Genomic DNA, 23,059 nt, shown 5'->3' on the forward strand with positions numbered 1-23,059 from the left:
ACGCACAGCTCTGGCTGCTGCTAATTCGTCCTGTGCTCCATTCCCAAACCGAGGGGCAGTCGCCGTGGATGGGGGGCACCGTCAGTTGGACGCCGTATGCCCTTTGTTCTTTGATACATCGCACATCTCATGGTCGTGCCCTGGAGGGCGTTCTCCGAAAGAAACCCTTGGCAGATACGGCATCGTCTACGCAATAATCGACCGCATCGTAGAGTGTTCCCAACCCCTCGGTCAACACATCTACACTACGCGGTAACATGTAGGAGGTCAGCAGGAGCGGGTCATGACTGGTGCAACCGTTGCAAAACTCAATTTGGCAGTGAGTGGTGGGAGCCCGGAACCCCTAACGGAAATCAATAGAGTTGCCGATTGGGCCCCTTGTGGTATATGTTGAGACTGCTCATACACATTCCGCCACGTATAGTTGCATAGTCACTAGGTTCTAGCCCCTTGGATCTTATCACATCGCCAATTCTTGGTACAGATCCAATGTGATCTAATGCAAACTTCTTGCTAGATCTGGAGCTCTGTAAACAACCTTTAGACACGATCAACTTGGGGCCTAATTCTGGCCAGGATATTTTCCTTGGATTTATTGGATGCGTGGAATGATTATTACGGTTTAAAAGGACTGGGTAGGGTGCGTTGACATGGGTCAGTTCTGGAGCAAGCTTTCACTCCCAATGAAGCAGCAGAATCCCACGGTGTCATGGGTTTGCTCGATATTACAATGACCGAATGCAAAAGAGAGGCTCGCGACCGTGTGCGTCAAGGCGAGTTGCCCCTCGAGCAAGGCGAGTGAGTTTACATAGTAAATGTTCGCCTGACTTCCCCAGTCATGGCAAGGCCGCTCAATGTCGTAAGCTTCACCCGCACATTTCAGCAACAAGGGGGTGGAGCTACTATCTCCAAGCGGGGTGGCCGAGTGACGCTAGGAAATCTCGCGATGGAGCCTCCCGGTGGACCTCGGCCGTCCCAAGCTTGCATTCACCGGTCCTCCCATTGGCCAGATACTCTACTGGAGCTTCACAAACCTGAGAGAACGCCGGTTCTAGGAGCTGAAGAAACTGGGCAGCAGAGGGAGGGGCCGAGGTGACGGGAGGGACCCGCTGTCTTTTTGCCTTGCTGTACTCCGTACGATAGAGTATTTATCTTTTTCATTTCCCTTCCAGCGGACCCTCCCTAGAGATCTCACTTGATCTGTTTCCCGATCCGACTTTCCACTCGCCGCCCCGTGTCTGTTAGTGCTCAATTGGATTCAAGCCGACCAACACTCACTCAAAGCCTCACCTCACCCTCTGCTTCACACCCGAACGAAGACGACAACAGACCGACGAGATGGGTTCCGACGACGAGAAGCCTCCTTCCACCTACCGGTACGACGAGAAGCCGACTTACACCACCTCCAATGGCGCCCCCGTCGAGAACGCCCAGGCGTGGCAGCGCATCGGGCCTCAGGGCCCTCTGCTGCTCCAGGACTTCCACCTGATCGACCTGCTGGCTCACTTTGACCGCGAGCGCATCCCCGAGCGCGTCGTCCACGCCAAGGGCGCTGGCGCCTACGGCGAGGTTCGTTTTGTTGAAAGAGGGACGGGGCAACGTGACCGGGATTGCTGACATCGCGGCTGCAGTTCGAGGTCACCCACGACATCAGCGACATATCCTCCATCAACATGCTCAACCAGGTCGGCAAGAAGACCAAGGCCCTCGTCCGGTTCTCGACCGTCGGCGGCGAGAAGGGCTCCGCCGACTCCGCGCGCGACCCCAGAGGCTTCTCCGTCAAGTTCTACACTGAAGAGGGTAACTGGGACTGGGTCTACAACAACACGCCCATCTTCTTCCTCCGCGACCCGGTCAAGTTCCCGGTAATATTTGCCCCGCCTGGTATGCGTCTGTAAAGCTTGAAATTAACATGCTGTAGGTCTTCATCCACACTCAGAAGCGCCACCCTCAGACCAACCTGAAGGATGCCACGATGGTATGCAGACAATCGCTTCTGTGAGAAACGTATCTAACGTCGTATTTAACATCGCAGATGTGGGATTATTGGTCCACAAATCAGGAGTGCATCCACCAGCTGATGCACCTGTTCTCCGACCGCGGAACGCCCTACTCATACCGACACATGAACGGCTACTCGGGCCACACGCACAAGTGGACCAAGCCCGACGGCTCCTTCGTCTACGTCCAGATCCACCTGAAGACGGACCAGGGCAACAAGACCTTCACCGACGCCGAGGCCGCCAAGATGGCGTCCGAGAACCCCGACTGGCACACCCAGGACCTCTTCGAGGCCATCGAGCGGGGCGAGTACCCCAGCTGGACCGTCTACGTCCAGACCTTGACCCCCGAGCAGGCCGAGAAGCTCAAGTGGAACATCTTCGACCTGACCAAGGTCTGGCCGCAGAGCGAGGTGCCCCTCCGGCCCTTTGGCAAGCTCACTCTCAACAAGAACCCCGAGAACTACTTTGCCGAGATCGAGCAGGCCGCCTTCGCCCCCTCCCACCTGGTCCCCGGCGTCGAGCCCTCCGCCGACCCCGTCCTGCAGTCCCGCCTCTTCTCCTACCCGGACACCCACCGCCACCGCCTCGGCGTCAACTACCAGCAGATCCCCGTCAACAAGCCCCTGAACGCCTTCAACCCCTTCCAGCGCGACGGCGCCATGGCCGTCAACGGCAACTACGGCGCGAACCCCGTACGTCCTGCCACCCTCGTCTTTCTTTTTGCATATATTTGTGCTCCATCTTTACGGCACGAACGAAGCAGCTGGCTGACCCTCCTTGCCGCAGAACTACCCCTCAAGCTTCCGCCCCCTGAACTACAAGCCCGTCAAGGCCGTCAACACCCCGCACGAGAAGTGGGCCGGCGAGGTCGTCACCGACCTCTTCGGGCCCGTCAAGCCCGAGGACTACGAGCAGGCGCTCGGCCTCTGGCGGGTCCTCGGCCGCCAGCCGGGCCAGCAGGAGAACTTCGTCTCCAACGTGTCGGGCGCCCTGGCCGGCGCGCGCCCCGACGTCCGCGCGCGCACCTACGAGATGTTCTCCCGGGTCACGCCTGAGCTGGGCGCCGCCATCAAGAAGGAGACGGAGAAGATTGCCGCGTAAGTTTTCCTTTCTTTCTTTCTTCTTTTTCCCTTTTTGGGAAACCGAGATCTCCAGGGGGGGAGGGTTCGTCTCTTGATTTTATTTTTATTTATACTTTGATTGCTGACTTGCGACAGGCCCGCCAAGGACGTCCGCTCCAAGCTGTAAGCGAGGAAAGATACGGTTTTTGGATAGGACGAGTGACGGGGGACAGAGCTATGCTGTGGTTGACGTAAGTCTGTGTAAGTCTGGGCAACAGCAACGATACAACCGTTGTGCGATACGGTTGGGCACGTTGAGGGAGAAAGGGTAGCTGAGAGATAGTGTCCGCCGAGCACTGGCGTGAGAGCGATGTACGACGAGCTCAGAATACCCTACAAGACAAAAACAAAGAAGCACGATTGTTCAAAAGAATATATGCTACCAAAATCTGTGATATAAAACAAAAAAACAAACAAAAACCCGATGCCCTGGTATATATATATGATGTGGTGTACGCCTTGCTTCCCTCTTTACCGTAACCCGCCCCCTCCCCGTATCAACCACCTCCCGCACTGTGGCGCGTACCGGCGACGGCGGGACTTCTCGGGCTCGATCCCACCTTCGTATCTCATTTCGGAGGTAGCTTCGATCCGTTTACTCGAGGTCATCGGTTTCCTGACTCCCTCGGTTTCGACAACATCCTTGAACGTCACTAATCGGAGAGGGAACTAGCAGCAGCAGCAGCAGCACTCGTAGCAGCAGAGGCCGGCGCAGAGCCCGCAGCAGAGGGCCTTGATACAGGAGGGGGTCGGCTGTTAGCCATCGTGCTTGGCCGAGAGGGGGAGGGGGGGTCTCGCGCATCATCTTCCCCGGCCTTTGTTCTCCTTCTCACGCAACGTGATAGAGATCGATGTGGTTCTTTTTGCGCAGGTATGAGGGGGAGTCAAGGCTGAAGGAAGGGGGCAATGTTTGAGGGCATGATGGGCTTTACGAGGAAGGGGGTGTCTACTTACTCCGGCCTCACCTCCTCGAAGGTGGGTTTGTTGGTCCATCGTCATGGGCTGGTTCGGGCGCTGCAGACCGTTGCCGGTTAGCTCGGGTCCGAACAATCATGGACATGTTGGAGCGCAGTTGCCCACGGGCAGATGGGAAAGAGGAACAACTCGATGCGGGACAGAGTGCGCCATCGTCTCGACAGCTGGCGAACGAGAGATGGTTGCTTGGGAACTCACAGGTTGCTCTGCGCTGAATTTCTGTTCCGGGAGCACGGCTGGGGCAGGCTCGCTTGGCATCTGATTGTACTCGATCTGGGCCGACATCTTGTCGTTCTGGGATTACGTATTATTGGCGAAAGCTTCGCGGCGTTGTTCTCTTCTTGATTAAAGCGCAGCGTCCTCCGTCTGCGCGAGTGTAAGTGTATCTCGTGGGGTCACGGACTCGACCCCGGCCAGTAGTTCGAGAAACGACAGTGATGGTGATAATAATAGGGATGATGAATGTGTGTATGTGTGTAAGTGAGGTTGTGCGATACGTCGGGAGGGGGAAAAAAGAAAATATCCAGGCAAAAAACTAAGACGGCGACCGGGATGTTACAAAGAGGACGTGCGAGACAGCGATCAATTACTCTTATTAAGAAGAAAGTGGTAGGAAACGAACGGGCAGGAAGGCATGGAAGAAGATTTGGGAAACCAAGTTTGAGGTGCGTGGCTCCGAGGTCCCGGGCCACCCCTTCGCATGATGGGAAAAAAGGGCAGGAAACCGTGATTCGAGGCCGGGCCAGAGGGGCGACCGTGGGCTGGCGGCATGCATCCTGCGCCGGGTTGACCTTTTCTCCTCCTTTCTTTTGTTTCCGGCGCATTCTCCCTGTGACACCTACCCAGGTGGTATACGACGCATGATGTAAGTCAATAGTTCCCCGTACGTAGGTACACGTACATCGGGGTGGACATATGGAATGCGAGAGAACGATGCAAGAATGGGCGAGGCTTCCGTCAGGCGACCCGCCGGTTCGGTGTGTTTTTGAGGATTGGTAAGAGTCCAGCTAGTGTACAGTACGGAATATGTGGAACGTCTCTTTTTCTTTGACTGCATAGGAACTAACGTGTACAGATACGCGCATCATAAGCACGCAAAAGTTATCCCGCGGTTAGGACCGGCTGGTAGCGTGATGCGAGCTCGGGATATCCTTACCAGGACTACGCTGAGACAGGGCCTGAGCTTGACCTCGTGGTGGTGCGCAGCAGTCGAATAAATGTGGGGGGGGGGGGGTGGTCCCTGGTCACGAAGGGGAGGGACAGGGAATGGGTGGAATGACCTCAGCGATTCCGGGATGCATCGGTATGACAAGCTGCTGGGAGGGTTTGCACAGGAAAGCTTGTTGCTGGCCCTACATCACTTCTACCCCTCGAGATGGTATCAAGATGGTTTGCCCTTTGGAGTCTGGGCCCTATCTGAGTTTATGCTACAGTATTAAGATGAGCCGATGTTCCGCGAGGCTAGATGCGTCGCTGGGGGGCGGCGCGAACTATTGCAGGGCAAGCTGGTTTCTTCTAGATTTCTTCGAGATACCCTGGAACTATAACTGCCGCTGGCTTTCTAGGACGCCGAAGGGCCCCGATCGAGCGATGCCGACTCGTTACCAGTAGATGAAGGTCCCCCCGGCGCGATAAGCACCGCCGGTCTCATCGGCTGCCCAGGGGAGGCGCAGTATTGCTGCGCCGAGCCCGGCGCAACAATCTGGCGTCGTATTGCGGATGCTACAACGGGGTGTGCCAGGATCTCAGTCCAGAGTGCCTCGTTTTTCTTGCTCGTTCAGCCTCAGTTGACGTTAACGAGCCCGACCCCAGATGGACAATGTGCTCGGTAGAGTCGTAGCGGCAGGTTTTGAGTACCGTATACACTCGTTTAACTGACATTCCACTTCTTTTCGGGCTAACGATAATAGGCAATTACCGAAAAGAGCCAGCATCAGATGTTTGACAGAACCATTTAATAGGCCAACCTAAATAAAAGTGGAGTGTCAGTTAAACGAGAAGATACGGTATAGGGCTCCGCGATTCAATTCGAAACAGTGGCACTTCGGATGGGGGGCCCAATGGGACGGGGCGAGCTGCGAGAGCGCTGGAAAGCTATCGGCGTACTTAAACTTGGCTCCGAAAAGGCTGAAACCCTGGAAACATGACAGCTGCTCGTGACTTGGGATATTGGATCTGCATCTAACTTTACGTTCTTATGATAGCGTTGTGAGCGGAGAGGCGGTAAACATTATTAACCAGTGCCAGTCAGCGATCCCGTAGCAATGAGACAATAGCTGCGTAGAGCCGCATAACAGATCTGATTATCAAGCTTGAGCGCCTTCACTTTTGTCACTTTTATATACATATACCTGCCGGATTTCCGAGATTCTCCAATATAATTGATACTACTAATTGATCTCAATGACATTTTCCTTCTATGTCCTTCCAGCGCCGGCTGTGCCCCGGCCCTGGCCCATCCCGTTCAACACGACTCGTTGATCTTAGTGAGATACAAGCCACAACAACGGTCAGCTTCCGTATACTCTCCGCCGGCATATTCAAAGGCAATACTCAAAAATAGCGTCACATCGAAGACCAGGACCCTTTTGTGGGCTGATTCTTGACATAGGCCACACCCCAGTCAAGAAGCCTATGACAAAGCTCGTAACGCCGAATGAGAACCCGCCTGAGCCAATAGCTTCATTATTGCACAGCCTGCCGGTCTCGTTGCTACCTGCGCCACCAAAAAGTTCAGCTGCTGCGACATCAACCGGCATATAGAACCGTAGCCCCGCCCGTCTCTCTCGCTTTCTATTGTTGAACAAACGGAGCCCGAACCGTTCCTGGCGCGATTTGTCGAGTGGTCTCTCAAGAATGCACCCCCCGAGCGCGTGATCGACGGATGTGTAACGGCATTTCAACTTCAATAAGTGTGACCTTCCACGGAACGACATCAAGCACCATTCCCATCCCCCAGGAAGTCGACTCGGGTTCTTCGCCAAAGATGCCAACATCTGTGGGACGGCCAAACTATAGAGACCTCTTTTGAGAGCATAAAGCATGTGAGGGGGGTTACACCCACTGCATAGTTTCCTTTCCGAGTCAGGTCGCATGGAACGCTACAAGTCTACTTCTCTACAAGCCGACAAGTCGTGCATTTCATGTGATTAATTGTATGCAATTGGGATGAGACTTCTCAAATCATACAGGTATGCAATCATCACAACAAGGTTGGGTAAGAGCATTCTACTTGGTGATATAAGGAGAAATCAAAGTGGCCCTCATATTATTATTGCATCTCGACAAGTTGAAATGCCAACAAGCTGCCGTAGATTCCAAAGTCAACTTATAGAAAAAAGATAAGAGAGAGATATTCCTAAATACCCTGCTCACTCTCGGAGAAACGAAACAACAATACCCGACCTGATCTACAGCCGATGGCCACCGTAGACCCTGCCACAGCCCGTTCCCACGAAAGATGCGAACGGTACTCTGATGGTAGCCACAATAGACCCACAGAGTTTCTTGTAATCCACACTCCATCATCGCTGATTTTGTAGCCATGAAGTTGAGGCGTTTCGGCGGCAACGGCCGCCAGTGGTTGTTGCGTGGTGCTTGTGGTACATGGACTTTTGAGGTCGATGACCTCTTCCCCAATATAGAGTTGTGCGCCACTTGTTGAAAAGCGTACATCCTCATCCGCACACCAAGAAAGTAATCCCACTGTCTGGAGACACTGACCGGTTACAATATCCCAGACCTTAACAGTTCTATCCCACGCTACTGACGCTAGCTGCTTGCTGTCACCTGAGAAGGCTACTGATTCGACAGCCTTAGTATGGCCCTCTAGTGTCTGAAGACACTGGCCTGTTGCAAGGTCCCAGGTCTTAATTGTGCAGTCATATGATGCTGAAACTAGCTGTGTACCATCATATGAAGATACTATCAAGGTGACTTCATCACTATGGTCCTTGAGTGTCTGGAGAGACTGGCCGGTTGTATCCCAGATCTTAATTGTGCTGTCCCACAACCCAGAGGCCAGTTGTATACTATCACCTGAGAAGGCTACTGACGTAACATCACCAGTATGACCTGTGAGTGTTTGGAGACACTGGCCTGCTATATCCCAGATCTTAATTGTGCTGTCCTGCGACGCAGAGGCCAGTCGCATACTATCACCTGAGAAGGCGAATAACGTAACAACACCAGTATGGCCCTCAAGTGTCTGGAGACACTGGCCAGTTGTAAGGTCCCAGGTCTTAATTATGCAGTCATATAATGCTGAAACTAGCTGTTTGCTATCACCTAAGAAGGCTACTAAGCTAATAGCAGCAGTATGGCCTTCTAGTGTCTGAAGACACTGGCCAGTTGTAAGGTCCCAGGTCTTAATTGTGTAGTTATATGATGCTAACACTAGCTGTTTGCTATTGCCTGAGAAGGCTACTGAGCTGACAGCATCAGTATGACCTTCTAGTGTCTGAAGACACTGGCCAGTTGTAAGGTCCCAGGTCTTAATTGTGTAGTCATCTGATGCTGACACTAGCTGTTTGCTATCACCTAAGAAGGCAACTGAGTTGACAGCCTCAGTATGGCCGTCTAGTGTCTGAAGACACTGGCCAGTTGTAAGGTCCCAGATCTTAACTATGCAGTCATATGATGCTGACACTAGCTGTTTGCTATCACCTGAGAAGGCAACTAAGTCAACAGCCTCAGTATGGCCTTCTAGTGTCTGAAGACACTGGCCAGTTGTAAGGTCCCAGGTCTTAATTGTGCAGTCAGCTGATGCTGAAACTAGCTGTTTGCTATTGCCTGAGAAGGCCACTAAGGCGACAACGTCCTTGTGGCCCTCAAAAGTTTGAAGGCAGGAATTCCACTCATCTTCCATATCTGGCTTCACCACCAACCATGCAGGCTCCTCATGACGAAACAGCTCCCTTACGAAGCTACGCATGGGGGTGAAAATGAGTGCGGAAGCATACACCTGGAGGGGATAGTTTGCTATGCTTTCTCTGTGCGTCCGAATAAATCGGAGCCCATCCCAAGCAAGCGTGTGTAAGTCTAATGACGCCTGTTTAGAGTTAGTATGGACTACAATGTAGCTTGTAATATCTACTAAGACGAACCTCGGGTAGATGAGCCAACTTGGACACCTGAAGGATACCCTCAGATATACTACCGAGAAGGCTGAGTGCTTCCAGCCAGTGAAGATAATGCTGTTTCAGAAAAGCATAAACCAGTCCGCTGTCCTGTTCTTGTCCGGAAGGGGCCCCGTCCGCGAAGTGGTAGACCCAGTAGACACATGAATACCGAGCTGGTGCGAGTGGATCAGGGTCGAGTGGTTTGACATCTATAACAGAGAATCCTGGGGCGCGCAGGTTGTATATGTCACGTTGAAGTGTTCTCGACATAACCTTGATCGATTTCAAGGCGATAGTACGGTGTTCTCGTGCTACGCCATCCGGGTGTATCCTGGATTCGTTCTTGAGCAGAAAGTCTTTGGCCGACTGATGCACAAAGTAGACAACCCCATTTCGAAGAGTCAGCAAAGACCCACAAGTAGCGACAATCTCCTCCAGAGAGGCGGCATCTTCAGCATAGTCTTCTAGCGAGTCGGCAAAAGAGGCGAGTTCCACCAGGCTGAGCGGGCGATGGGTAACCGACACGAGGCCGAGCACCTCTCTGCAGATATCGGCATCGTCTGAGTTGAAAACGCGGTCCATCATGCGCGCGTATAGTGCATCGAGCCCTGGTGGGAACGAGAGCAGCTTGCCGCGGGTGTGCCATTTCCGGACCTTCGGGTCTGCAAGCTCTTGGCAGACCAATGCTACCCATAGGAACGTGTCGTTTGCGTTTGACGTCAAATGCTGCTGCACAGCATCTCGTGTTTCACGGTCATATTTCTTTGACCGCACCAGCTGATCCACCTTGTACTTTATGTAATTACCGACGGCGGCTGAGATCGACTCTTCGTTCAGCTCCAAGCAGAGCCGAATCTTCTGCGTAGCATCGGCCAAGGCATCCTCAATGTCTGGCCAGTTGCGGCTGGAGACGATCAGCTTCGCGCATGACGACGATGATACTTGAACGATCAAGTGTAGAAGCTGATTAAGGTTTCCCTCGCATTCGTCGAGCGCATCGATGACCAGATACGTCTTCTGCAGGCTTAGCTCTCCCAAGACGCTGAACAGCATCTTCGACAGGGCGTCCCAGCTATTGGTGTCTTCAAAAAGAGACTTTCCCGCATGATCGTACTTCTTCCGTACTCGCCCAATAAGATAAGGATGTTGATCGAAGATTTGATAGATGAGCCCGCGGACCACAGACGTCGCGTTGTTCAGATGTGGCTCAGTCGCTTGACAGAAGAAGCAGGATAGCGTGCGAGCGGGCAGCTTCTCCAGCTCGTCGACGATACCGCAGAGCAGCATCGTTTTGCCCTTGCCCGGGTCGCCCTTGATCCAGAGCAGTCGGCTCTGTTCGCTGTCGCGCCAACGGCGGAAGTCATCGTGGTCGAGTACCCAGTGGTACGAATCTCGCAGCAGACCGCCCTTTGTGCGCTCGATACGCGCCTTGTCATCGCGCGGATCGGTCACTCGTAGATCCCTAAGGAAATTGGCGTCGGCGTCGGATGTTGCTCCTGTCTCGTAGGTCAGCACGACGCGATGATGCGTACGAGGGGGCCTACCAATGTAGATGTTGTGAGCGCTGAAATTGCCGGAGCCCGAGTGTTGAATGCCGGTGCCGTGCAGCTCTGACCGGGCGCCAGTGCGAGATGACCCGCTACCGTCATCCCCCATTGCGCTGGGTGTTTGAACGGCGGAGAATGGTACGGGTAGGAGTTGTCATTCTCATCGAGGCCACTCTCAGCTGATCAGGCCGAGCAGACGACGGCTGATGGTTGAGGGGTTTCGCTTATGCGCGCCCACGCCATTGGCCGGAAGACGGACCCTGGTCTGTTGGACGATGAGCTGCTAAGCAACAACTGTGGAATTCCGGGTGCTTGGTGGAAACCGCAGTCGACCAATTCCAAAACAGATGCGCCCCCGGATCCTATTGGACCCCTAATTGTCCGCTGTTGTAATGCTACAAGCTCACGCCTTCCTTCAAATTGACCGCTGATCGACCCCTGTCAACAAGTCAAGCGGAGGGCGTATTGTGGGTTCACGCCGCGGCGTCGAAATTAGCTAGACCGGCCGGCCCGTCAGCTTTAAAGCCGCCATGCTGCCCGCCAAACTACAACGTTTGTCACTTGAGAGGTCGGGAAAAAAAGAAAACGAGTTTGGAGGGCTGACAGGCAGAGACGGTAACTTTTTCAATCGAAATTCTCGAAACCCCCCCCCCCCCCCCCGAGAAACGCAGCCATGTCCTCGCAGACGGAGCTCCAGTACCTCACCCCACACACCGCGATCTCGGCCCCGCCCCTCCGTGGCCCGTACTCGACGGCTGAATCCGGTACCGGCACCGGCACCGGCGTCCACGACTCGCACGACGAAAGCCAGGAGTTCCCCTCGCTCCCGCCCGTCGACGGCGGCAGGCAGGCCTGGCTCTTCCTCGCCGCCTGCTTCGCCATCGAGATGCTCGTCTGGGGCTTCCCCTTCGCCTTTGGCGTCTTCCAGAACCACTACTCGACGAACCCGCCGTTCGCGGGGCAGCCCAATATTGCCGTCATCGGCACCTGTGCGATGGTGAATATCCGGTCGCCGTGTCTTATGAGACGTCTCGTTGCTGGACGGGATGCTGTATACTGACAACAACCCTAGGGCATCATGTACCTCTCTGGCCCCGTCGTCATCGGCCTCCTCCGCCTCTTCCCCCGAGAATCCCGCCACGCGCCGATACTCGGCCTGATCGTCATGTGCGTCGCCCTCGCCGCGTCCTCCTTCTCCCGCACCGTCACCCACCTCATCGTCACCCAGGGCGTCTTTTACGGCATCGGCGGCGCCGTCGCCTACTGCCCCTGCATCCTCTACATCGATGAGTGGTTCGTCCGGCGCAAGGGTTTTGCTTACGGCATAATGTGGTCCGGCACGGGCCTCGCCGGCGTCGTGCTCCCGCTGCTGATGGAGTACCTCCTCGGCCACGTGGGCTTCCGCACGACCCTCCGCCTGTGGTCCGGCCTGCTCTTCGCCCTCACGGCGCCGCTGGCCTTCTTCATCAAGCCGAGACTGCCCGTCTCCCAGGCGACGCACGCGCGCCCGTTCAGCAACCTGCGCTTCATGCTGTGCCGTCCCTTCGCGCTGTACCAGGTCGCCAGCATCGTCGAGGCGATGGGCTTCTTCCTGCCGGGCATCTACCTGCCCTCCTACGCGCAGTCCGTCCTCGGCGCATCGACCTACGCCTCGGCCCTGACGATCCTCCTCGTCAACGTCGCCTCCGTCTTCGGCTGCATCGTCATGGGGTCCCTCGTGGACCGCTTCTCGGCCCCCTCGTGCCTGATGCTCGCCAGCGCGGGGGCAACCGCCGGTACGTTCCTCGCGTGGGGGTTCTCGTCGAACCTCGGCGTGCTGTACGTCTTCTGCGTCGTGTACGGGCTGTTCGCCGGGGCGTACACGTCGGCGTGGCCGGGGATCATGAAGGCCGTGGTGGAGCACGAGCGGGAGCGGGAGCGCGGTGTCGATCCGAGCATGGTGTTTGGCATGCTGGCTGCGGGGCGGGGGGTCGGGAACGTCATCTCGGGCCCACTGAGCGAGGCGCTGATCAAGGGCGCCCCGTGGAAGGGGGAAGCCGGGTTCGGGTATGGCAGTGGCTACGGGACGTTGATTGTGTTCACGGGCGTTACTGCTCTCATGGGGGGAGCCAGCTTTGCCTGGAAGAGGATTGGGTAGAGGTCAATGGCTGATAACCGATTGAAGAAATAATTGATTCTTCTAGATTATCAAATGATCTACGTCAGATGATCTACGTCTCCAAGCCCGTGCCTTTTTGATTTTCCTGATTTTCCAGATTTTCCGAATGGTAATGTACTTTTAAACCCAGCTCCCAAAAACCTGTAATGCAATAAATACTTTTAATATCAAATAATGACCACCAGCACTTTTCCCGTGCATCGCGTGCGCCCGAAAACACTTTCGCAAATACAGTCCTTTACAATTAAGCAGTGGGGGGAGGGGGGGATTGTACCGCCCCTTAAGGGTGGTAGACGGAATCACCACGCGCGAGCAGAGGACGCTGGTCCCACTGGTCTTCGTCGATGCTCTGGTCATCTTCCTCCTCATCCTCGGTCGCGAAATCGTCGGCGCGGTACATGAAGTACTGCGCAAAAATGCCCATGTCGAGCAGCAGGGTACCCAAGCTTCCCGCCAGCCAGCTCAGGTTGACCAGGATGTAGCGGCCGTAGATGGCGCTCGCCTCGCTGGGAGCACACTCGTCGTGCTTGCAGCGGGGCTCGAAAGCGAAGATGCTGAGTACGTAGGTCAAGTTGCCGAGGCATGCGAACAGGAAAAAGAGCATGCTGACGCCCTCGGTGGACTTGCGGCGGTAGTTGAGGAGAAGCTGCGGCAGGCGAGAGCCGAGGTAGAAGACGGCGCAGAGCCAGCCAAAGACCTGGCCCAGGGTGTTGAAAGTCAGGGCGTCGTTGTCGTTGGTCTCGTGGCCGGGCTCGTCGGGGCGTGAGTACTCGCGGCTGAGGAACCAGCCGACAACGCCGGCGGCGCAGACCATGAGGACGGCGGTGGTGTTCCACAGGAGTGCCTGTATCGTCGTCGTCGGTCTCGGGGGAGGGGCGGGCACGCTCTCGGGACGCATTGGCGCGGCGGGTGAGAGGCTGGACCAATCCGAGCCTCGGCGCTCGCGGTCGATGAGGGCCGAGGGGAGGAGGCCGGTCCGCTCGTTCGGTTCGCCGGTGCGGTTGCGCGGCTTCGGGGTTGGCGGGACAACTTCGTCCCTCCAAGTGAACCCCCGGTAGTAGAAGCACTGTCCTAAGAGCACCATATCGGCAATGGTATAGTAGATGGCGAGAATGATCTAGGGGTAGTGGAGTCATAGCGTTAGCCAGGGGTTCTCGAAGCAGTAAGGCGGAAGCAACAGGTTTGCAAGGGCTGGCTCTGACTCACCATGGTAGGAAGGACGCCCTGAAGGACAGCTCCTAGGATGTTGAAGACATCGCCCGCCAGCCAGACAATGATGAACTGCAGCGACAGGCCATCGGCGCTGCCTCTACGGAAGTTCTCGAGGATCTGGGGCGAGAAGACAACGACCCAGCAGGCAATTGAGATGGAACTAGGCGCATCGTGTCAGTAATGGAGTGATTACAATCTCATGAGGGGTAGAAGAGCGCACTTACCCGCAAATGCCAGATATGGCCTCAACGTCGAGGTTGAGGGGTGCGGTAGGGGGAGCCATGACGCGGCTTCGGACACAGGAGAATGCGACAAAAGGATTAACAAAGGGGGAACGAAGCTCGTGAGGAAGGAAAAAAAAAAGAATCTCAGCAGTAAAAGAAGCCTAGATTATGGACAGCGATGCCTACGAATAAAAAATAAAATAAAAACCAGGGGCCTTTGCAATTTCCGAGGCTGCAATGGCTAGAGAAAGAAGAAAAAAGGAGAAGGTAGAAATGTCCTCTCAGGGTCTGGCGATGAAGTGGGAAGACTTTTTTTTTTTTTCTTCGCATCGGCAAAGACATTAGCATTTCGCAAAGATGGTCGCCATTTCGCGCATTCCCGCGTCCGCTTCCGCTTCCGCTTCCGCTTGGCTGGGGGCGGACACACACCATCAGGGTCCCACGTGCGCTTGCAAGTTTCTTTGAGGGGTGCCAGGCTCTCTCACCCAGCGGAAGCGAGGCCCTTGGCTAGGATCTTTAGTGAAGAGCCGAAATGTCGCGACGTCACTGCCACCGCCGGAAAAAGAGCAAAATGCGGGGGAGTGGGCCTAGGGTGCGCTGGCACATCTACCTTTTACAGTTGGCTCTACCTGCTTGCGTGGTAGGTTAGGTACCTACATGCCTACACTACTGTAATGTACCTAGGCACGTACGCAATGCAGAGTTTTGGCGCACCCAGCTCAATCTTACGTACCTTTTGCACACTAAGAATGCTCACATGACTAAGCTCTCCTTCTGTACCCCCATGCCTGCGCCTTGGTCATTTTAGAGGATCAAGTCGAGTGAGTGGATAAGCTTATTCCTAGGTGGAATTGTGTACTCCGTATGCTCTCTGATTCCACTCACATCCGAGATGCCGCAATAACACTCGCCATTTGGGCTTTGCCATGCATTGTTTCGCATCCTCGATGGAGTTGGTCCTCATTTAATTATCTCTGGCATTGAAAGGAGACGGATGGACAATTCGGACATCGGCCGCGAAGACCCTCTGTCTACCTGACATCCACTGACAACCCTCGGCTCGAATCTATACACTTTTACCCCTCGTCTAATCTTCGAAGGACAGATTACAGAAGCAATAAAGCCTACCTACCATCCAGCGCGCTTATTGGGCCACCACTTAGCCCCGAACTCCGCGACAACTCCCGGCCATTCAATGACAAGTCCATTTTTGGGTGTCAAGCGTCCCGCACAGTTTTCTGTGACAAGGGGGGGATCTACCGGGAGCTCCATTTATCGGGACTCGGCGGCGATTAGTGATTCACCGTAACGGCTCCATCGCAATGGGTCGCTCGGTCGCTCTCCCATCTCTCATTCTTCCTGTCCTGTCCGTCGATAAACTGATTAATCAGCCGTTTGAGCCCACCACCGCTGCACGTCTCTTGATATCCCACCACTTCTGGACGCTGCAAACCATCCCCTTGTTTACATCGTCGTGATATTTCAAGAATCACTTTTCCTCAAGTTCAACTTATCGCCGGATATCCAGCGCGTCGACGTCGATCACCAGACCGATACCCGGAAATCCCGCGATAGCTTCACCGTCACCACCCCCCGAACCTCGGCATGGGTTCTCAAGCTTGGAAACTCCCCGCACCAGTCGACGACCCCGACTCTATGCTGTCCCGCAAGTTCGGACGGGAGACCGTCAACTACTTCGCAGGCAGCGTCCTTAACCGTGTGGGCTGGCTGCGTACCGACCACACCTTCCTCAGGGCCGCGTTCCAGTTCAAGGAGACAAAGTTCATGCTCCTCAAGGACCTTAGCCCCCTCACCAACGCGCCCGCAAAAGTCCAGTTTGTGTCTTTTGAGGACGTCAAGCCCCTGACCACCGAGGACCCGTTCGGCCCCTCCGAGGAGGACCTCATCAAGAACTTCGACTCGACAGTTACTAAACCGCTCATCGTCTTCCTAGGCCTCGAGGAGAGCGCAAATGTGCCCTTTGAGTACAAAGAGCTCAAGGGCCGGCCCTGGTTTGCTGTGGATGTGACGCCCAGGGCCTCGTATGCCGATGCCGCCAACCAGCTTATCGAGGCGCAGGCTAGCAAAGGCCACAAGTTCCTCGAAGGCATGAGGCCCATGACCCTCGAGCCGGACGCCGGTAAGGTTTTCTCTTGAATCACCCGCTTTCTCGGTCGCTGACGCACGCACCAGCTGGAATTTATGCCCAGGCCCGGTCCATTACAGACTGGAACACCCGCCACAAGTTCTGTGCAGGCTGTGGACAGCCGTCCCTGTCCGGTAATGCTGGCTACAAGCGGCTGTGCCCTCCCACCGACCTTGCCGGGTCGGACACTCCCCGCGAACGGGCCGAATGCGCCACTCGGAAGGGCGTTTCCAACATCAGCTTCCCGAGGACGGATCCTACCATGATTGCCGCGGTCATCTCCTCCGACGGCCAGAAGGTGCTCCTGGGCCGCAACAAGAGGTATCCTCCTAACTGGTACAGCACCCTCGCAGGCTTCATCGAGCCCGGCGAGTCCATCGAGGAATCTGTCCGCCGTGAGGTCTTGGAGGAGAGCGGCGTGAGGGTCGGGCGTGTGGTTATCCACTCGAGCCAGCCGTGGCCCTACCCCGCGAGCTTGATGATCGGTGCTATTGCCCAGGCTCTGCCCGACGGCGAGACGATCGATCTTGGCAACGACCCCGAGCTGGAGGATGCGCAGTGGTACCCTCTCGAGGTCCTCCGGGATGCCCTCAAGTATGGCGTCAGTGGCCTTGGTGAGCCTGCTCCGGAGGGGTACAAAGAGGGTGGCCTCCGTTTGCCCCCTCCTACGGCCATTGCCAACCGGCTTCTGACCGCTGTGGCTGAGGGTTATGCGACCGTAATCCCGAAGATGTGAGTAACACATCAGGAGTTTGTTGGGTGACGACTTATCTAGACATGAAAGAATTTAGACCTGGATGAATAGAGTTGGCCTACCTTGCCTTGAGATGCGATATGCCGTTCACGTTCATGCACTTTTGAGGATTTCTCGTACCATACTCACGAAATCATGAGTTCGAATCGAGTAGAATCATACAATTTATATGAAAGATCGTTGAGATGAGATGCCGTGTCGTCCAGCCTCCAGATGACACATGGGCTGGGCCGTGGTGCAACGGACAGTACCATAGGGCTGAACAGCCGCTGACAGGAGATCCCCTGAAACCCCTGTAGCGCCCTCCCCCCACCACCATAGCACTGGACAGCGTGTCAGCGCCGCAGAACCAGCACAAGCTGGCACAAGCTTCCGCACCTAGTCCCGTCGCACTTCGATCATCCATCCACAGCCCGCCAATTGCGCCGACCGAACCCTCCACCCATCCCGTGCATCGCAGCCGGCCTGCTCGAGAGCCATAGTTGCCCGCCATGTATCACCTCGCAAAGGGCCTCTACCTCCTGGCCACCAGCAAAGAAGGTTCGCGCGCATGAAACACAGCAGCCTGCACCCGTCGTCGCCCTGGCTAACCTCTCACTCCCTGTCGCAGAGTACTCCGTCATCCTCCTCGGCCTCGACAATGCCGGCAAGACGACCTTCCACGAACAGGTCAAGTCCCTCTTCCTCCCTGGAAACCCCGACCCGAAGCTCAAGACGGTACCGACGGTGGGACAGAACGTCTCGACCATCACCCTGCCGGACATGTACCTCAAGATCTGGGATGTGGGCGGCCAGCACTCGCTGCGCCGGCTGTGGCAGAGCTACTACTCCTCGGCGCACGCCATCGTGTTCATCATCGACTCGACCGACATTGGAAACGGGACCCTCGAGAACGACAGCTCAGGGCGTCTCGAGGAGTGCCGCCTCGTGCTCGAGGACGTGCTGCAGCACTCCGAGACCGAGGGCGTGCCGGTGCTGGTGCTAGCCAATAAGCAGGACCGCGAGGACTGCGTCGAAGTCGTGAGGATCAAGGAGGGGCTTGTGAAGAAGGTGTTTGAGGGCGAGAAAGCGAGCAGTATCCGCGACTCAAGGGTGTTGCCTGTCAGCGCGCTGACGGGGACGGGCGTCAAGGAGGCGGTGGAGTGGGTGAGATCAAGAGTGAAATGGAACAAGGAATCGCGGCCGCCGGTGATGCGGTAGCCATCAGCGATGGACAGCTGTTTACGAGGCATGATTTTCACAGGAAATGGAAACCATCTAGACTGGCGTTGCTGGAGTTGAAGGGCCCGACGGGAACGAGTTCGTCCGCCCCGAGGGAGCGGCTCTCACTGTTGCAGGCATTGGATCTTTCGAAGCGTATATGGCTGGGTATCATTTTTACAATTTTTTTTCGCATCCTGGACTTTTCCGTCTCCGTCTATGCATCCACTACCCTGTCGTTCTCCGCGGACAAGAGCTCCGATATGAGACCGCCCTTGTCTCTCCTCTTGGCGTCCTCCGCCAGCTTCTCGTCCACCAGTGTCGAGAAGTCCTTGGCCTTTTGTAACGCTACGTTCCCGCAGTGCAGCAGCGTCACCGCCTCAACAGGTGTGCCTCCTAGTTTGGAAATCTGACTGATCTCGCCGTGCTTGTTCAGACTGACCGTCATGCTGCTGGTGCGCAGCTGCTCCTCGATCCAGTTCGCATCGACGAGCGTGATCTCGCCCTCGTCGCCGAAGAAGCTGAAGGTCACGCAGAAGGGGCTGTGCAACCAGCTCAGGGGTACGGGCTCGCGCTCGGCAGGTGTGAAGATGGTGAGGGACTGGCCCTCGTTGGAAGTGTCGGGCTTGCGAAAGTGACGCAGGGCGGCGATGACGGCGAGGCAGGCCGCGTCAGTGAGGTTCCCGTCGTGGGAGAGGACGTGTACGTCGGCGCGGACGGACCAGACCTTCTGGCCGGCGATGAGGCAGAGAGACTCGGTGTCGAGGGCGCCCGAGCGTCGGATCGTCTTCTCGAGGATGCGCGAGAGGAGGACCTCGGCCTCAGTTGGGCGGTTGACCTCGAAGGCAGGCGAGGCCATGGGGCTCAGCTCGGAGGTGATTTGGAAGATGCCCTCGAAGGGGCGGTCTGCGTAGGGGACTGTGACTTCTGCCGAGACCTTGACGAGAACCCTGTGAGGCGTTTTAGCACTAGTGGCCCAAACCAATATGAATTGATGTCGTATTCTGACCTTGTCTTGCCGAGTTCGACATTGGCGACTCCGAACTCATCGCCGAAAGTGAGCTGGGCTTTTCGGTACTGGTCGAATTCCCGGCCGTCAAGCCTCAAGTTGTCCTTGAGAGCTTGTGTGACAAAGACCTTTTCATTTGCTGACGGCTCGGCTTCTCTGGGCATGTTTGCGGCGGATCGGGCGGCGAAAAAGTGACCTTTAACCTGGGGGCCTCATGAGAATCTGGCAGTGAGTGACCTTCAGGTCTTTAGTGAGGTCAATCGCATTGGCGGGGCGCTGCAAATATTCTGCCGGGCGGTGAATGCCTTAATTGCTTGCCTCCCTCCCTGCAGCAGCCGAGACCCACCCAGCCGCCGGCTGCGCGTGCATTTGCAGGGGAACAAACGAACGTCAATCCGCGGCGACTTTGACTAGCAACTTCAACCCCTTCAGACGTCGACTCTTTCTTCCTGCACACCATACGCGGACCGCCAGGATGACTACCGCTCACCGCCCTACGTTCGATCCGGTACGGAAGTCCTTTTCGATTTTTATTGCAGCTTGCTAATATGCACTAGGCCCGAGGCAAGGAAGCCCTCCGCGGGCCGGCATACCACCAACGCCTCCTGCCGGCGCACACCCAGCTCAAGTTCCGCCAGGCCGGCCAGGGCGGCGATGCCGACGATGAGGCCCGCGACCTCCGTGCTGAACTCCTCGCTGCCGAGGCTGCCCACTTCGCCAAGAAGAACGGCGGTGTGCCCCCCCCTTCCGCAAACGACGACACCGACGCGCCCGCCGGCGGCGTGAAGCGCGCACTCGAGGCCGGGTCACAAGCAGACGGCGAGGAAGACTTTGAAACAAAACGGAGGAGGATACTAGAAGAGTCGCGAGACATCGACGCGTCCTCGGACGAGGAGGAAGAAGAGGACGACGACGATGACAGCGACGACGACAGCGATGACGAGGAGGCGGAGCTGCAGCGCGAGATGGAGAAGATCCGGCGAGAGAGGGCGGAGAAGAGGGAGCGCGAGGAGCGGGAGAGGGCCAAGGTCGAGGAGGAGGCCAGGGAGAGGGACATCGCGCTGGGCAACCCGCTGCTGAACAAGCCCGACTTCAACATGAAGCGGCGATGGGACGACGATGTCGTCTTCAAGAACCAGGCGAGGGGCACGGAGGACAAGGGGAAGAGCAAGGAATTCATCAACGTAAGTTGCACTGCCCTCCCAAACGTGAAGGGCCGGCGCGGAATGGTTATGCTGACTTTGGCGTCCAGGATCTCCTGCGTTCCGACTTCCACAAACGATTCATGAGCAAGTATGTTAGATAGATACCCCACCACCGACGACTTTCCGGGTGGACAATGCCACTTTGGTTTGGCTGCGAGCATCGGCGTTGGCTGCTGGACGGTATCTTCAACAACGGAAGACTGGTGAGAAGGCCCGTACCTGCCTGTTTCCATGTCTGCGTACGGCTGTCTATCACTTCTGCGGAGTTCACAATCACAGAAGCTCTGGAGCAGCATTGGCGAGTTACGGAACGCGGGTACCTGTGCTGTCTGGTCGGTGGGGACCATATCATTCCGTGACGCGGTGGTCGTTCCTTCCGTGACGACAACCTTATTGTCACCGCCGAGCCCTACCTCAGCCAGCCAGCCACCCAGCTTCGAAGATGTCTATTTGATCCATCCCGCCGTCCTCTCTGTCACCAGTCCAGCGATGACGGCGTGTGTGGCCTAGCTGGTTAAAGCTTTAACATAATACCCCCGAAACGAAACTCACTGGGCTCGTTGGGGGCGCGCTGTTCGAACCACACTCAAGAACAGGGCGTAGAAAAATATCTTTTTTTGTTGTTTTACTTGTTTTACTGGTTTCTTATCTGTTTTGGTGTTTGGATGCTCTATATTATAAAATTTGAAGCTCACAATGGCCGGTTTTCTTTTCTTTGTTGATTTCCCGATTGCCCGTCCCGCTTGTCTGCAGACATCTCGGGTACCGTTTTGACGCTATTCACACGACCTTCGCCGATCGGTTGCTCAGTACCTAACAGGGGAGCAGATCAAGAGTCCCCAAGCGCAACCCTTATAAGCGCCAAAACTACCGAAGAATCCAATGTAATTGAGGGATTCAATTGCAGGCTGTCTTGCGCACCACTTCGATTGCGTATCGTATCACATTTGCAAGAAGAAGAAAAAGCAATATGTCCATGTTCCACCCTAGCAAGGGAGGGGTACATATCAATTTGTTTGCAATCCCAGTGCCTGCCCGCTCTCTCTGTACCTTTGGTGTTTGCGTGTCTCTTAAAGACAGACTTCCTCCCGCCGTCCCTTACTTAACTCAATCCCTCTTCGACTCAACTCGTTTGTCCTTCTCCGCACTTTCATCTCATTCCATCGCTGCACAACATGCCCTTGCCGGAGATCGACTACGTTGACCTGCCCAATGGGCGAACCATCACCGTCTGCGCACCTCACAAGATGGTGACGTGCGGCAGGTGCTGCCTCGACTTCAGCTTTGACCTCTCCGACGGGCCCTTTGGCTACGACTTCAACTCCCCCTTTCCTCGGGACGTGAGCGTCGCCCAGGTCGCGGCCAGCCGATACGGCCGCCCTGCGCCATCCGCTTCGAGACGCTCTAATGCTACCATTAAGGTTGTGGACGATGACAAATCCAACAACAAAAATATTGTTTTCAAGGCTCGCCCCGAGAAGACCAAGCACTCCGGCACGGTGTTCCCTTCCAAGTTCAATACCCAGGGAAGGACGCCCGTCTCGCCCGAAGAGCTCTTCCCCGGCAGCTACATCACCCGAGCGGACCTCCCCTATAAGCGCTTCATCAACCGCTGCGACGACTCCGAGTGTCTGATCTACACAGACGGCGCCTGCTCCGACAACGGCGCCGCCGACGCCCGCGGAGGCTGCGCATTTGTCTTCAAGCCTTACGAGTTCAACGGGCAGAGATGCAGTGTCGCCTTCAAGCTCGAGGACCGCGGCCCGGACGGCCAAGAGTACCGTCACACCAGCAACCGCGCCGAGCTGCGCGCCGTCGTGGCGGCGCTGCGCTTCCGCGCGTGGCACGACGAGGGCTTTCAGAGCATCGTCATCGCCACGGACTCGACCTACGTCGTCGACGGCGCCACTGACTGGGCTCGCGCATGGGTCAAGAAGGACTGGCGGCTGTATACTGGCGGTCTCGTCAAGAACCGCGACCTCTGGGAGGCGCTGCTCCTAGACGTCGAGAAACTGCATGACCGTGGCGTCAGCGTCCGCTTCTGGAAGATCCCGCGCCATCAGAACAACCTCGCTGACAAGGAGGCCAAGCGCGCGGTCTCCTACATGGAGTCGACGGAGAAGTTCAGGGACATCTTCGGCAATCTCGTGTAGTTGTGTAAGTCGTCCGAGGGGCGCACAAAAAGAAAAAAAAATCCTGGCTTTCTCGACACAATCTTTTAACGGTTGGGCTAGGGCGGACGGCATGACACAGGTCGACGTATAAATCGCTGTGGTCAACAAGGTCGAAAGGGGGGGGCTGGCAACCAACCCTGTGCTCTCAAGCACTCTTTACCATCGTCACCCTGCACAATTCTTTCTTTCTCTCCCTCCTGCCCGACACTAT

General features: G+C 56.0%; 9 protein-coding genes across 9 annotated transcripts; 6 read left to right on the top strand and 3 right to left on the bottom strand.

The window, feature by feature from the left end:
* The first annotated feature begins 1,106 nt into the window (after positions 1-1,106).
* Positions 1,107-3,497, top strand: LY79DRAFT_547542 (catalase). The gene is made up of 6 exons (XM_060557332.1): positions 1,107-1,569; positions 1,632-1,865; positions 1,922-1,978; positions 2,036-2,695; positions 2,790-3,100; positions 3,221-3,497. The coding sequence occupies exons 1-6, from the start codon at positions 1,339-1,341 to the stop codon at positions 3,249-3,251; spliced, it is 1,524 nt and encodes a 507-aa protein (XP_060416430.1). The 5' UTR covers positions 1,107-1,338; the 3' UTR covers positions 3,252-3,497.
* Positions 3,498-7,325: 3,828 nt separating this feature from the next.
* LY79DRAFT_112069 (WD40-repeat-containing domain protein) lies at positions 7,326-11,132 on the bottom strand. The gene is made up of 3 exons (XM_060550709.1): positions 10,764-11,132; positions 9,205-10,715; positions 7,326-9,149 (listed from the first exon to the last, which is right to left on the bottom strand). The coding sequence occupies exons 1-3, from the start codon at positions 10,873-10,875 to the stop codon at positions 7,458-7,460; spliced, it is 3,315 nt and encodes a 1,104-aa protein (XP_060416431.1). The 5' UTR covers positions 10,876-11,132; the 3' UTR covers positions 7,326-7,457.
* A 307-nt stretch (positions 11,133-11,439) lies between these two features.
* Positions 11,440-12,903, top strand: LY79DRAFT_511228 (major facilitator superfamily transporter; the record flags this gene model as incomplete). Its single annotated transcript, XM_060554239.1, has 3 exons — positions 11,440-11,763; positions 11,839-12,389; positions 12,525-12,903. 3 exons carry the CDS (start codon positions 11,440-11,442, stop codon positions 12,901-12,903), a joined length of 1,254 nt encoding a protein of 417 aa, XP_060416432.1.
* Positions 12,904-13,204: 301 nt separating this feature from the next.
* On the bottom strand, positions 13,205-14,419 carry LY79DRAFT_578148 (PQ loop repeat-domain-containing protein; the record flags this gene model as incomplete). The annotated part of the gene is made up of 3 exons (XM_060559940.1): positions 13,205-14,041; positions 14,131-14,296; positions 14,361-14,419. 3 exons carry the CDS (start codon positions 14,417-14,419, stop codon positions 13,205-13,207), a joined length of 1,062 nt encoding a protein of 353 aa, XP_060416433.1.
* A 1,546-nt stretch (positions 14,420-15,965) lies between these two features.
* LY79DRAFT_511147 (NUDIX domain-containing protein) lies at positions 15,966-17,242 on the top strand (the record flags this gene model as incomplete). The annotated part of the gene is made up of 2 exons (XM_060554230.1): positions 15,966-16,500; positions 16,554-17,242. 2 exons carry the CDS (start codon positions 15,966-15,968, stop codon positions 17,240-17,242), a joined length of 1,224 nt encoding a protein of 407 aa, XP_060416434.1.
* A 349-nt stretch (positions 17,243-17,591) lies between these two features.
* Positions 17,592-18,633, top strand: LY79DRAFT_547558 (ADP-ribosylation factor family protein). The gene is made up of 2 exons (XM_060557333.1): positions 17,592-17,800; positions 17,871-18,633. Exons 1-2 carry the CDS (start codon positions 17,752-17,754, stop codon positions 18,458-18,460), a joined length of 639 nt encoding a protein of 212 aa, XP_060416435.1. The 5' UTR covers positions 17,592-17,751; the 3' UTR covers positions 18,461-18,633.
* On the bottom strand, positions 18,634-19,710 carry LY79DRAFT_628404 (exoribonuclease family protein). The gene is made up of 2 exons (XM_060562138.1): positions 19,470-19,710; positions 18,634-19,410 (listed from the first exon to the last, which is right to left on the bottom strand). The coding sequence occupies exons 1-2, from the start codon at positions 19,631-19,633 to the stop codon at positions 18,678-18,680; spliced, it is 897 nt and encodes a 298-aa protein (XP_060416436.1). The 5' UTR covers positions 19,634-19,710; the 3' UTR covers positions 18,634-18,677.
* A 234-nt stretch (positions 19,711-19,944) lies between these two features.
* On the top strand, positions 19,945-20,775 carry LY79DRAFT_588748 (Pre-mRNA-splicing factor Cwf15/Cwc15; the record flags this gene model as incomplete). The annotated part of the gene is made up of 3 exons (XM_060560952.1): positions 19,945-19,977; positions 20,027-20,653; positions 20,722-20,775. The coding sequence occupies 3 exons, from the start codon at positions 19,945-19,947 to the stop codon at positions 20,773-20,775; spliced, it is 714 nt and encodes a 237-aa protein (XP_060416437.1).
* Positions 20,776-21,438: 663 nt separating this feature from the next.
* LY79DRAFT_112175 (RNase H domain-containing protein) lies at positions 21,439-22,980 on the top strand. Its single transcript, XM_060550710.1, has 2 exons — positions 21,439-22,831; positions 22,909-22,980. Exon 1 carries the CDS (start codon positions 21,850-21,852, stop codon positions 22,825-22,827), a length of 978 nt encoding a protein of 325 aa, XP_060416438.1. The 5' UTR covers positions 21,439-21,849; the 3' UTR covers positions 22,828-22,831; positions 22,909-22,980.
* Positions 22,981-23,059: the final 79 nt, after the last annotated feature.

The sequence above is a fragment of the Colletotrichum navitas genome (genome assembly GCF_030913465.1).
Source record: "Colletotrichum navitas strain CBS 125086 chromosome Unknown LY79scaffold_16, whole genome shotgun sequence".
In the NCBI taxonomy this organism is placed as follows: domain Eukaryota; kingdom Fungi; phylum Ascomycota; class Sordariomycetes; order Glomerellales; family Glomerellaceae; genus Colletotrichum; species Colletotrichum navitas.

Bases quoted from the DNA above. Each gene is read 5' to 3' on its own strand.
- LY79DRAFT_547542 (XM_060557332.1), top strand. From the start codon at position 1,339: ATGGGTTCCGACGACGAGAAGCCTCCTTCCACCTACCGGTACGACGAG. The intron at 1,570-1,631 runs GTTCGTTTTGTT...TCGCGGCTGCAG, and splicing joins GCGCTGGCGCCTACGGCGAG to TTCGAGGTCACCCACGACAT. The intron at 1,979-2,035 runs GTATGCAGACAA...TTAACATCGCAG, and splicing joins ACCTGAAGGATGCCACGATG to ATGTGGGATTATTGGTCCAC.
- LY79DRAFT_112069 (XM_060550709.1), bottom strand. From the start codon at position 10,875: ATGGGGGATGACGGTAGCGGGTCATCTCGCACTGGCGCCCGGTCAGAG. The intron at 10,716-10,763 runs GTAGGCCCCCTC...CCTACGAGACAG, and splicing joins CGCTCACAACATCTACATTG to GAGCAACATCCGACGCCGAC. The intron at 9,150-9,204 runs GTTCGTCTTAGT...AACTCTAAACAG, and splicing joins AGTTGGCTCATCTACCCGAG to GCGTCATTAGACTTACACAC.
- LY79DRAFT_547558 (XM_060557333.1), top strand. From the start codon at position 17,752: ATGTATCACCTCGCAAAGGGCCTCTACCTCCTGGCCACCAGCAAAGAA. The intron at 17,801-17,870 runs GTTCGCGCGCAT...TCCCTGTCGCAG, and splicing joins CCTGGCCACCAGCAAAGAAG to AGTACTCCGTCATCCTCCTC.
- LY79DRAFT_628404 (XM_060562138.1), bottom strand. From the start codon at position 19,633: ATGCCCAGAGAAGCCGAGCCGTCAGCAAATGAAAAGGTCTTTGTCACA. The intron at 19,411-19,469 runs GTCAGAATACGA...AACGCCTCACAG, and splicing joins GTCGAACTCGGCAAGACAAG to GGTTCTCGTCAAGGTCTCGG.
- LY79DRAFT_112175 (XM_060550710.1), top strand. From the start codon at position 21,850: ATGCCCTTGCCGGAGATCGACTACGTTGACCTGCCCAATGGGCGAACC.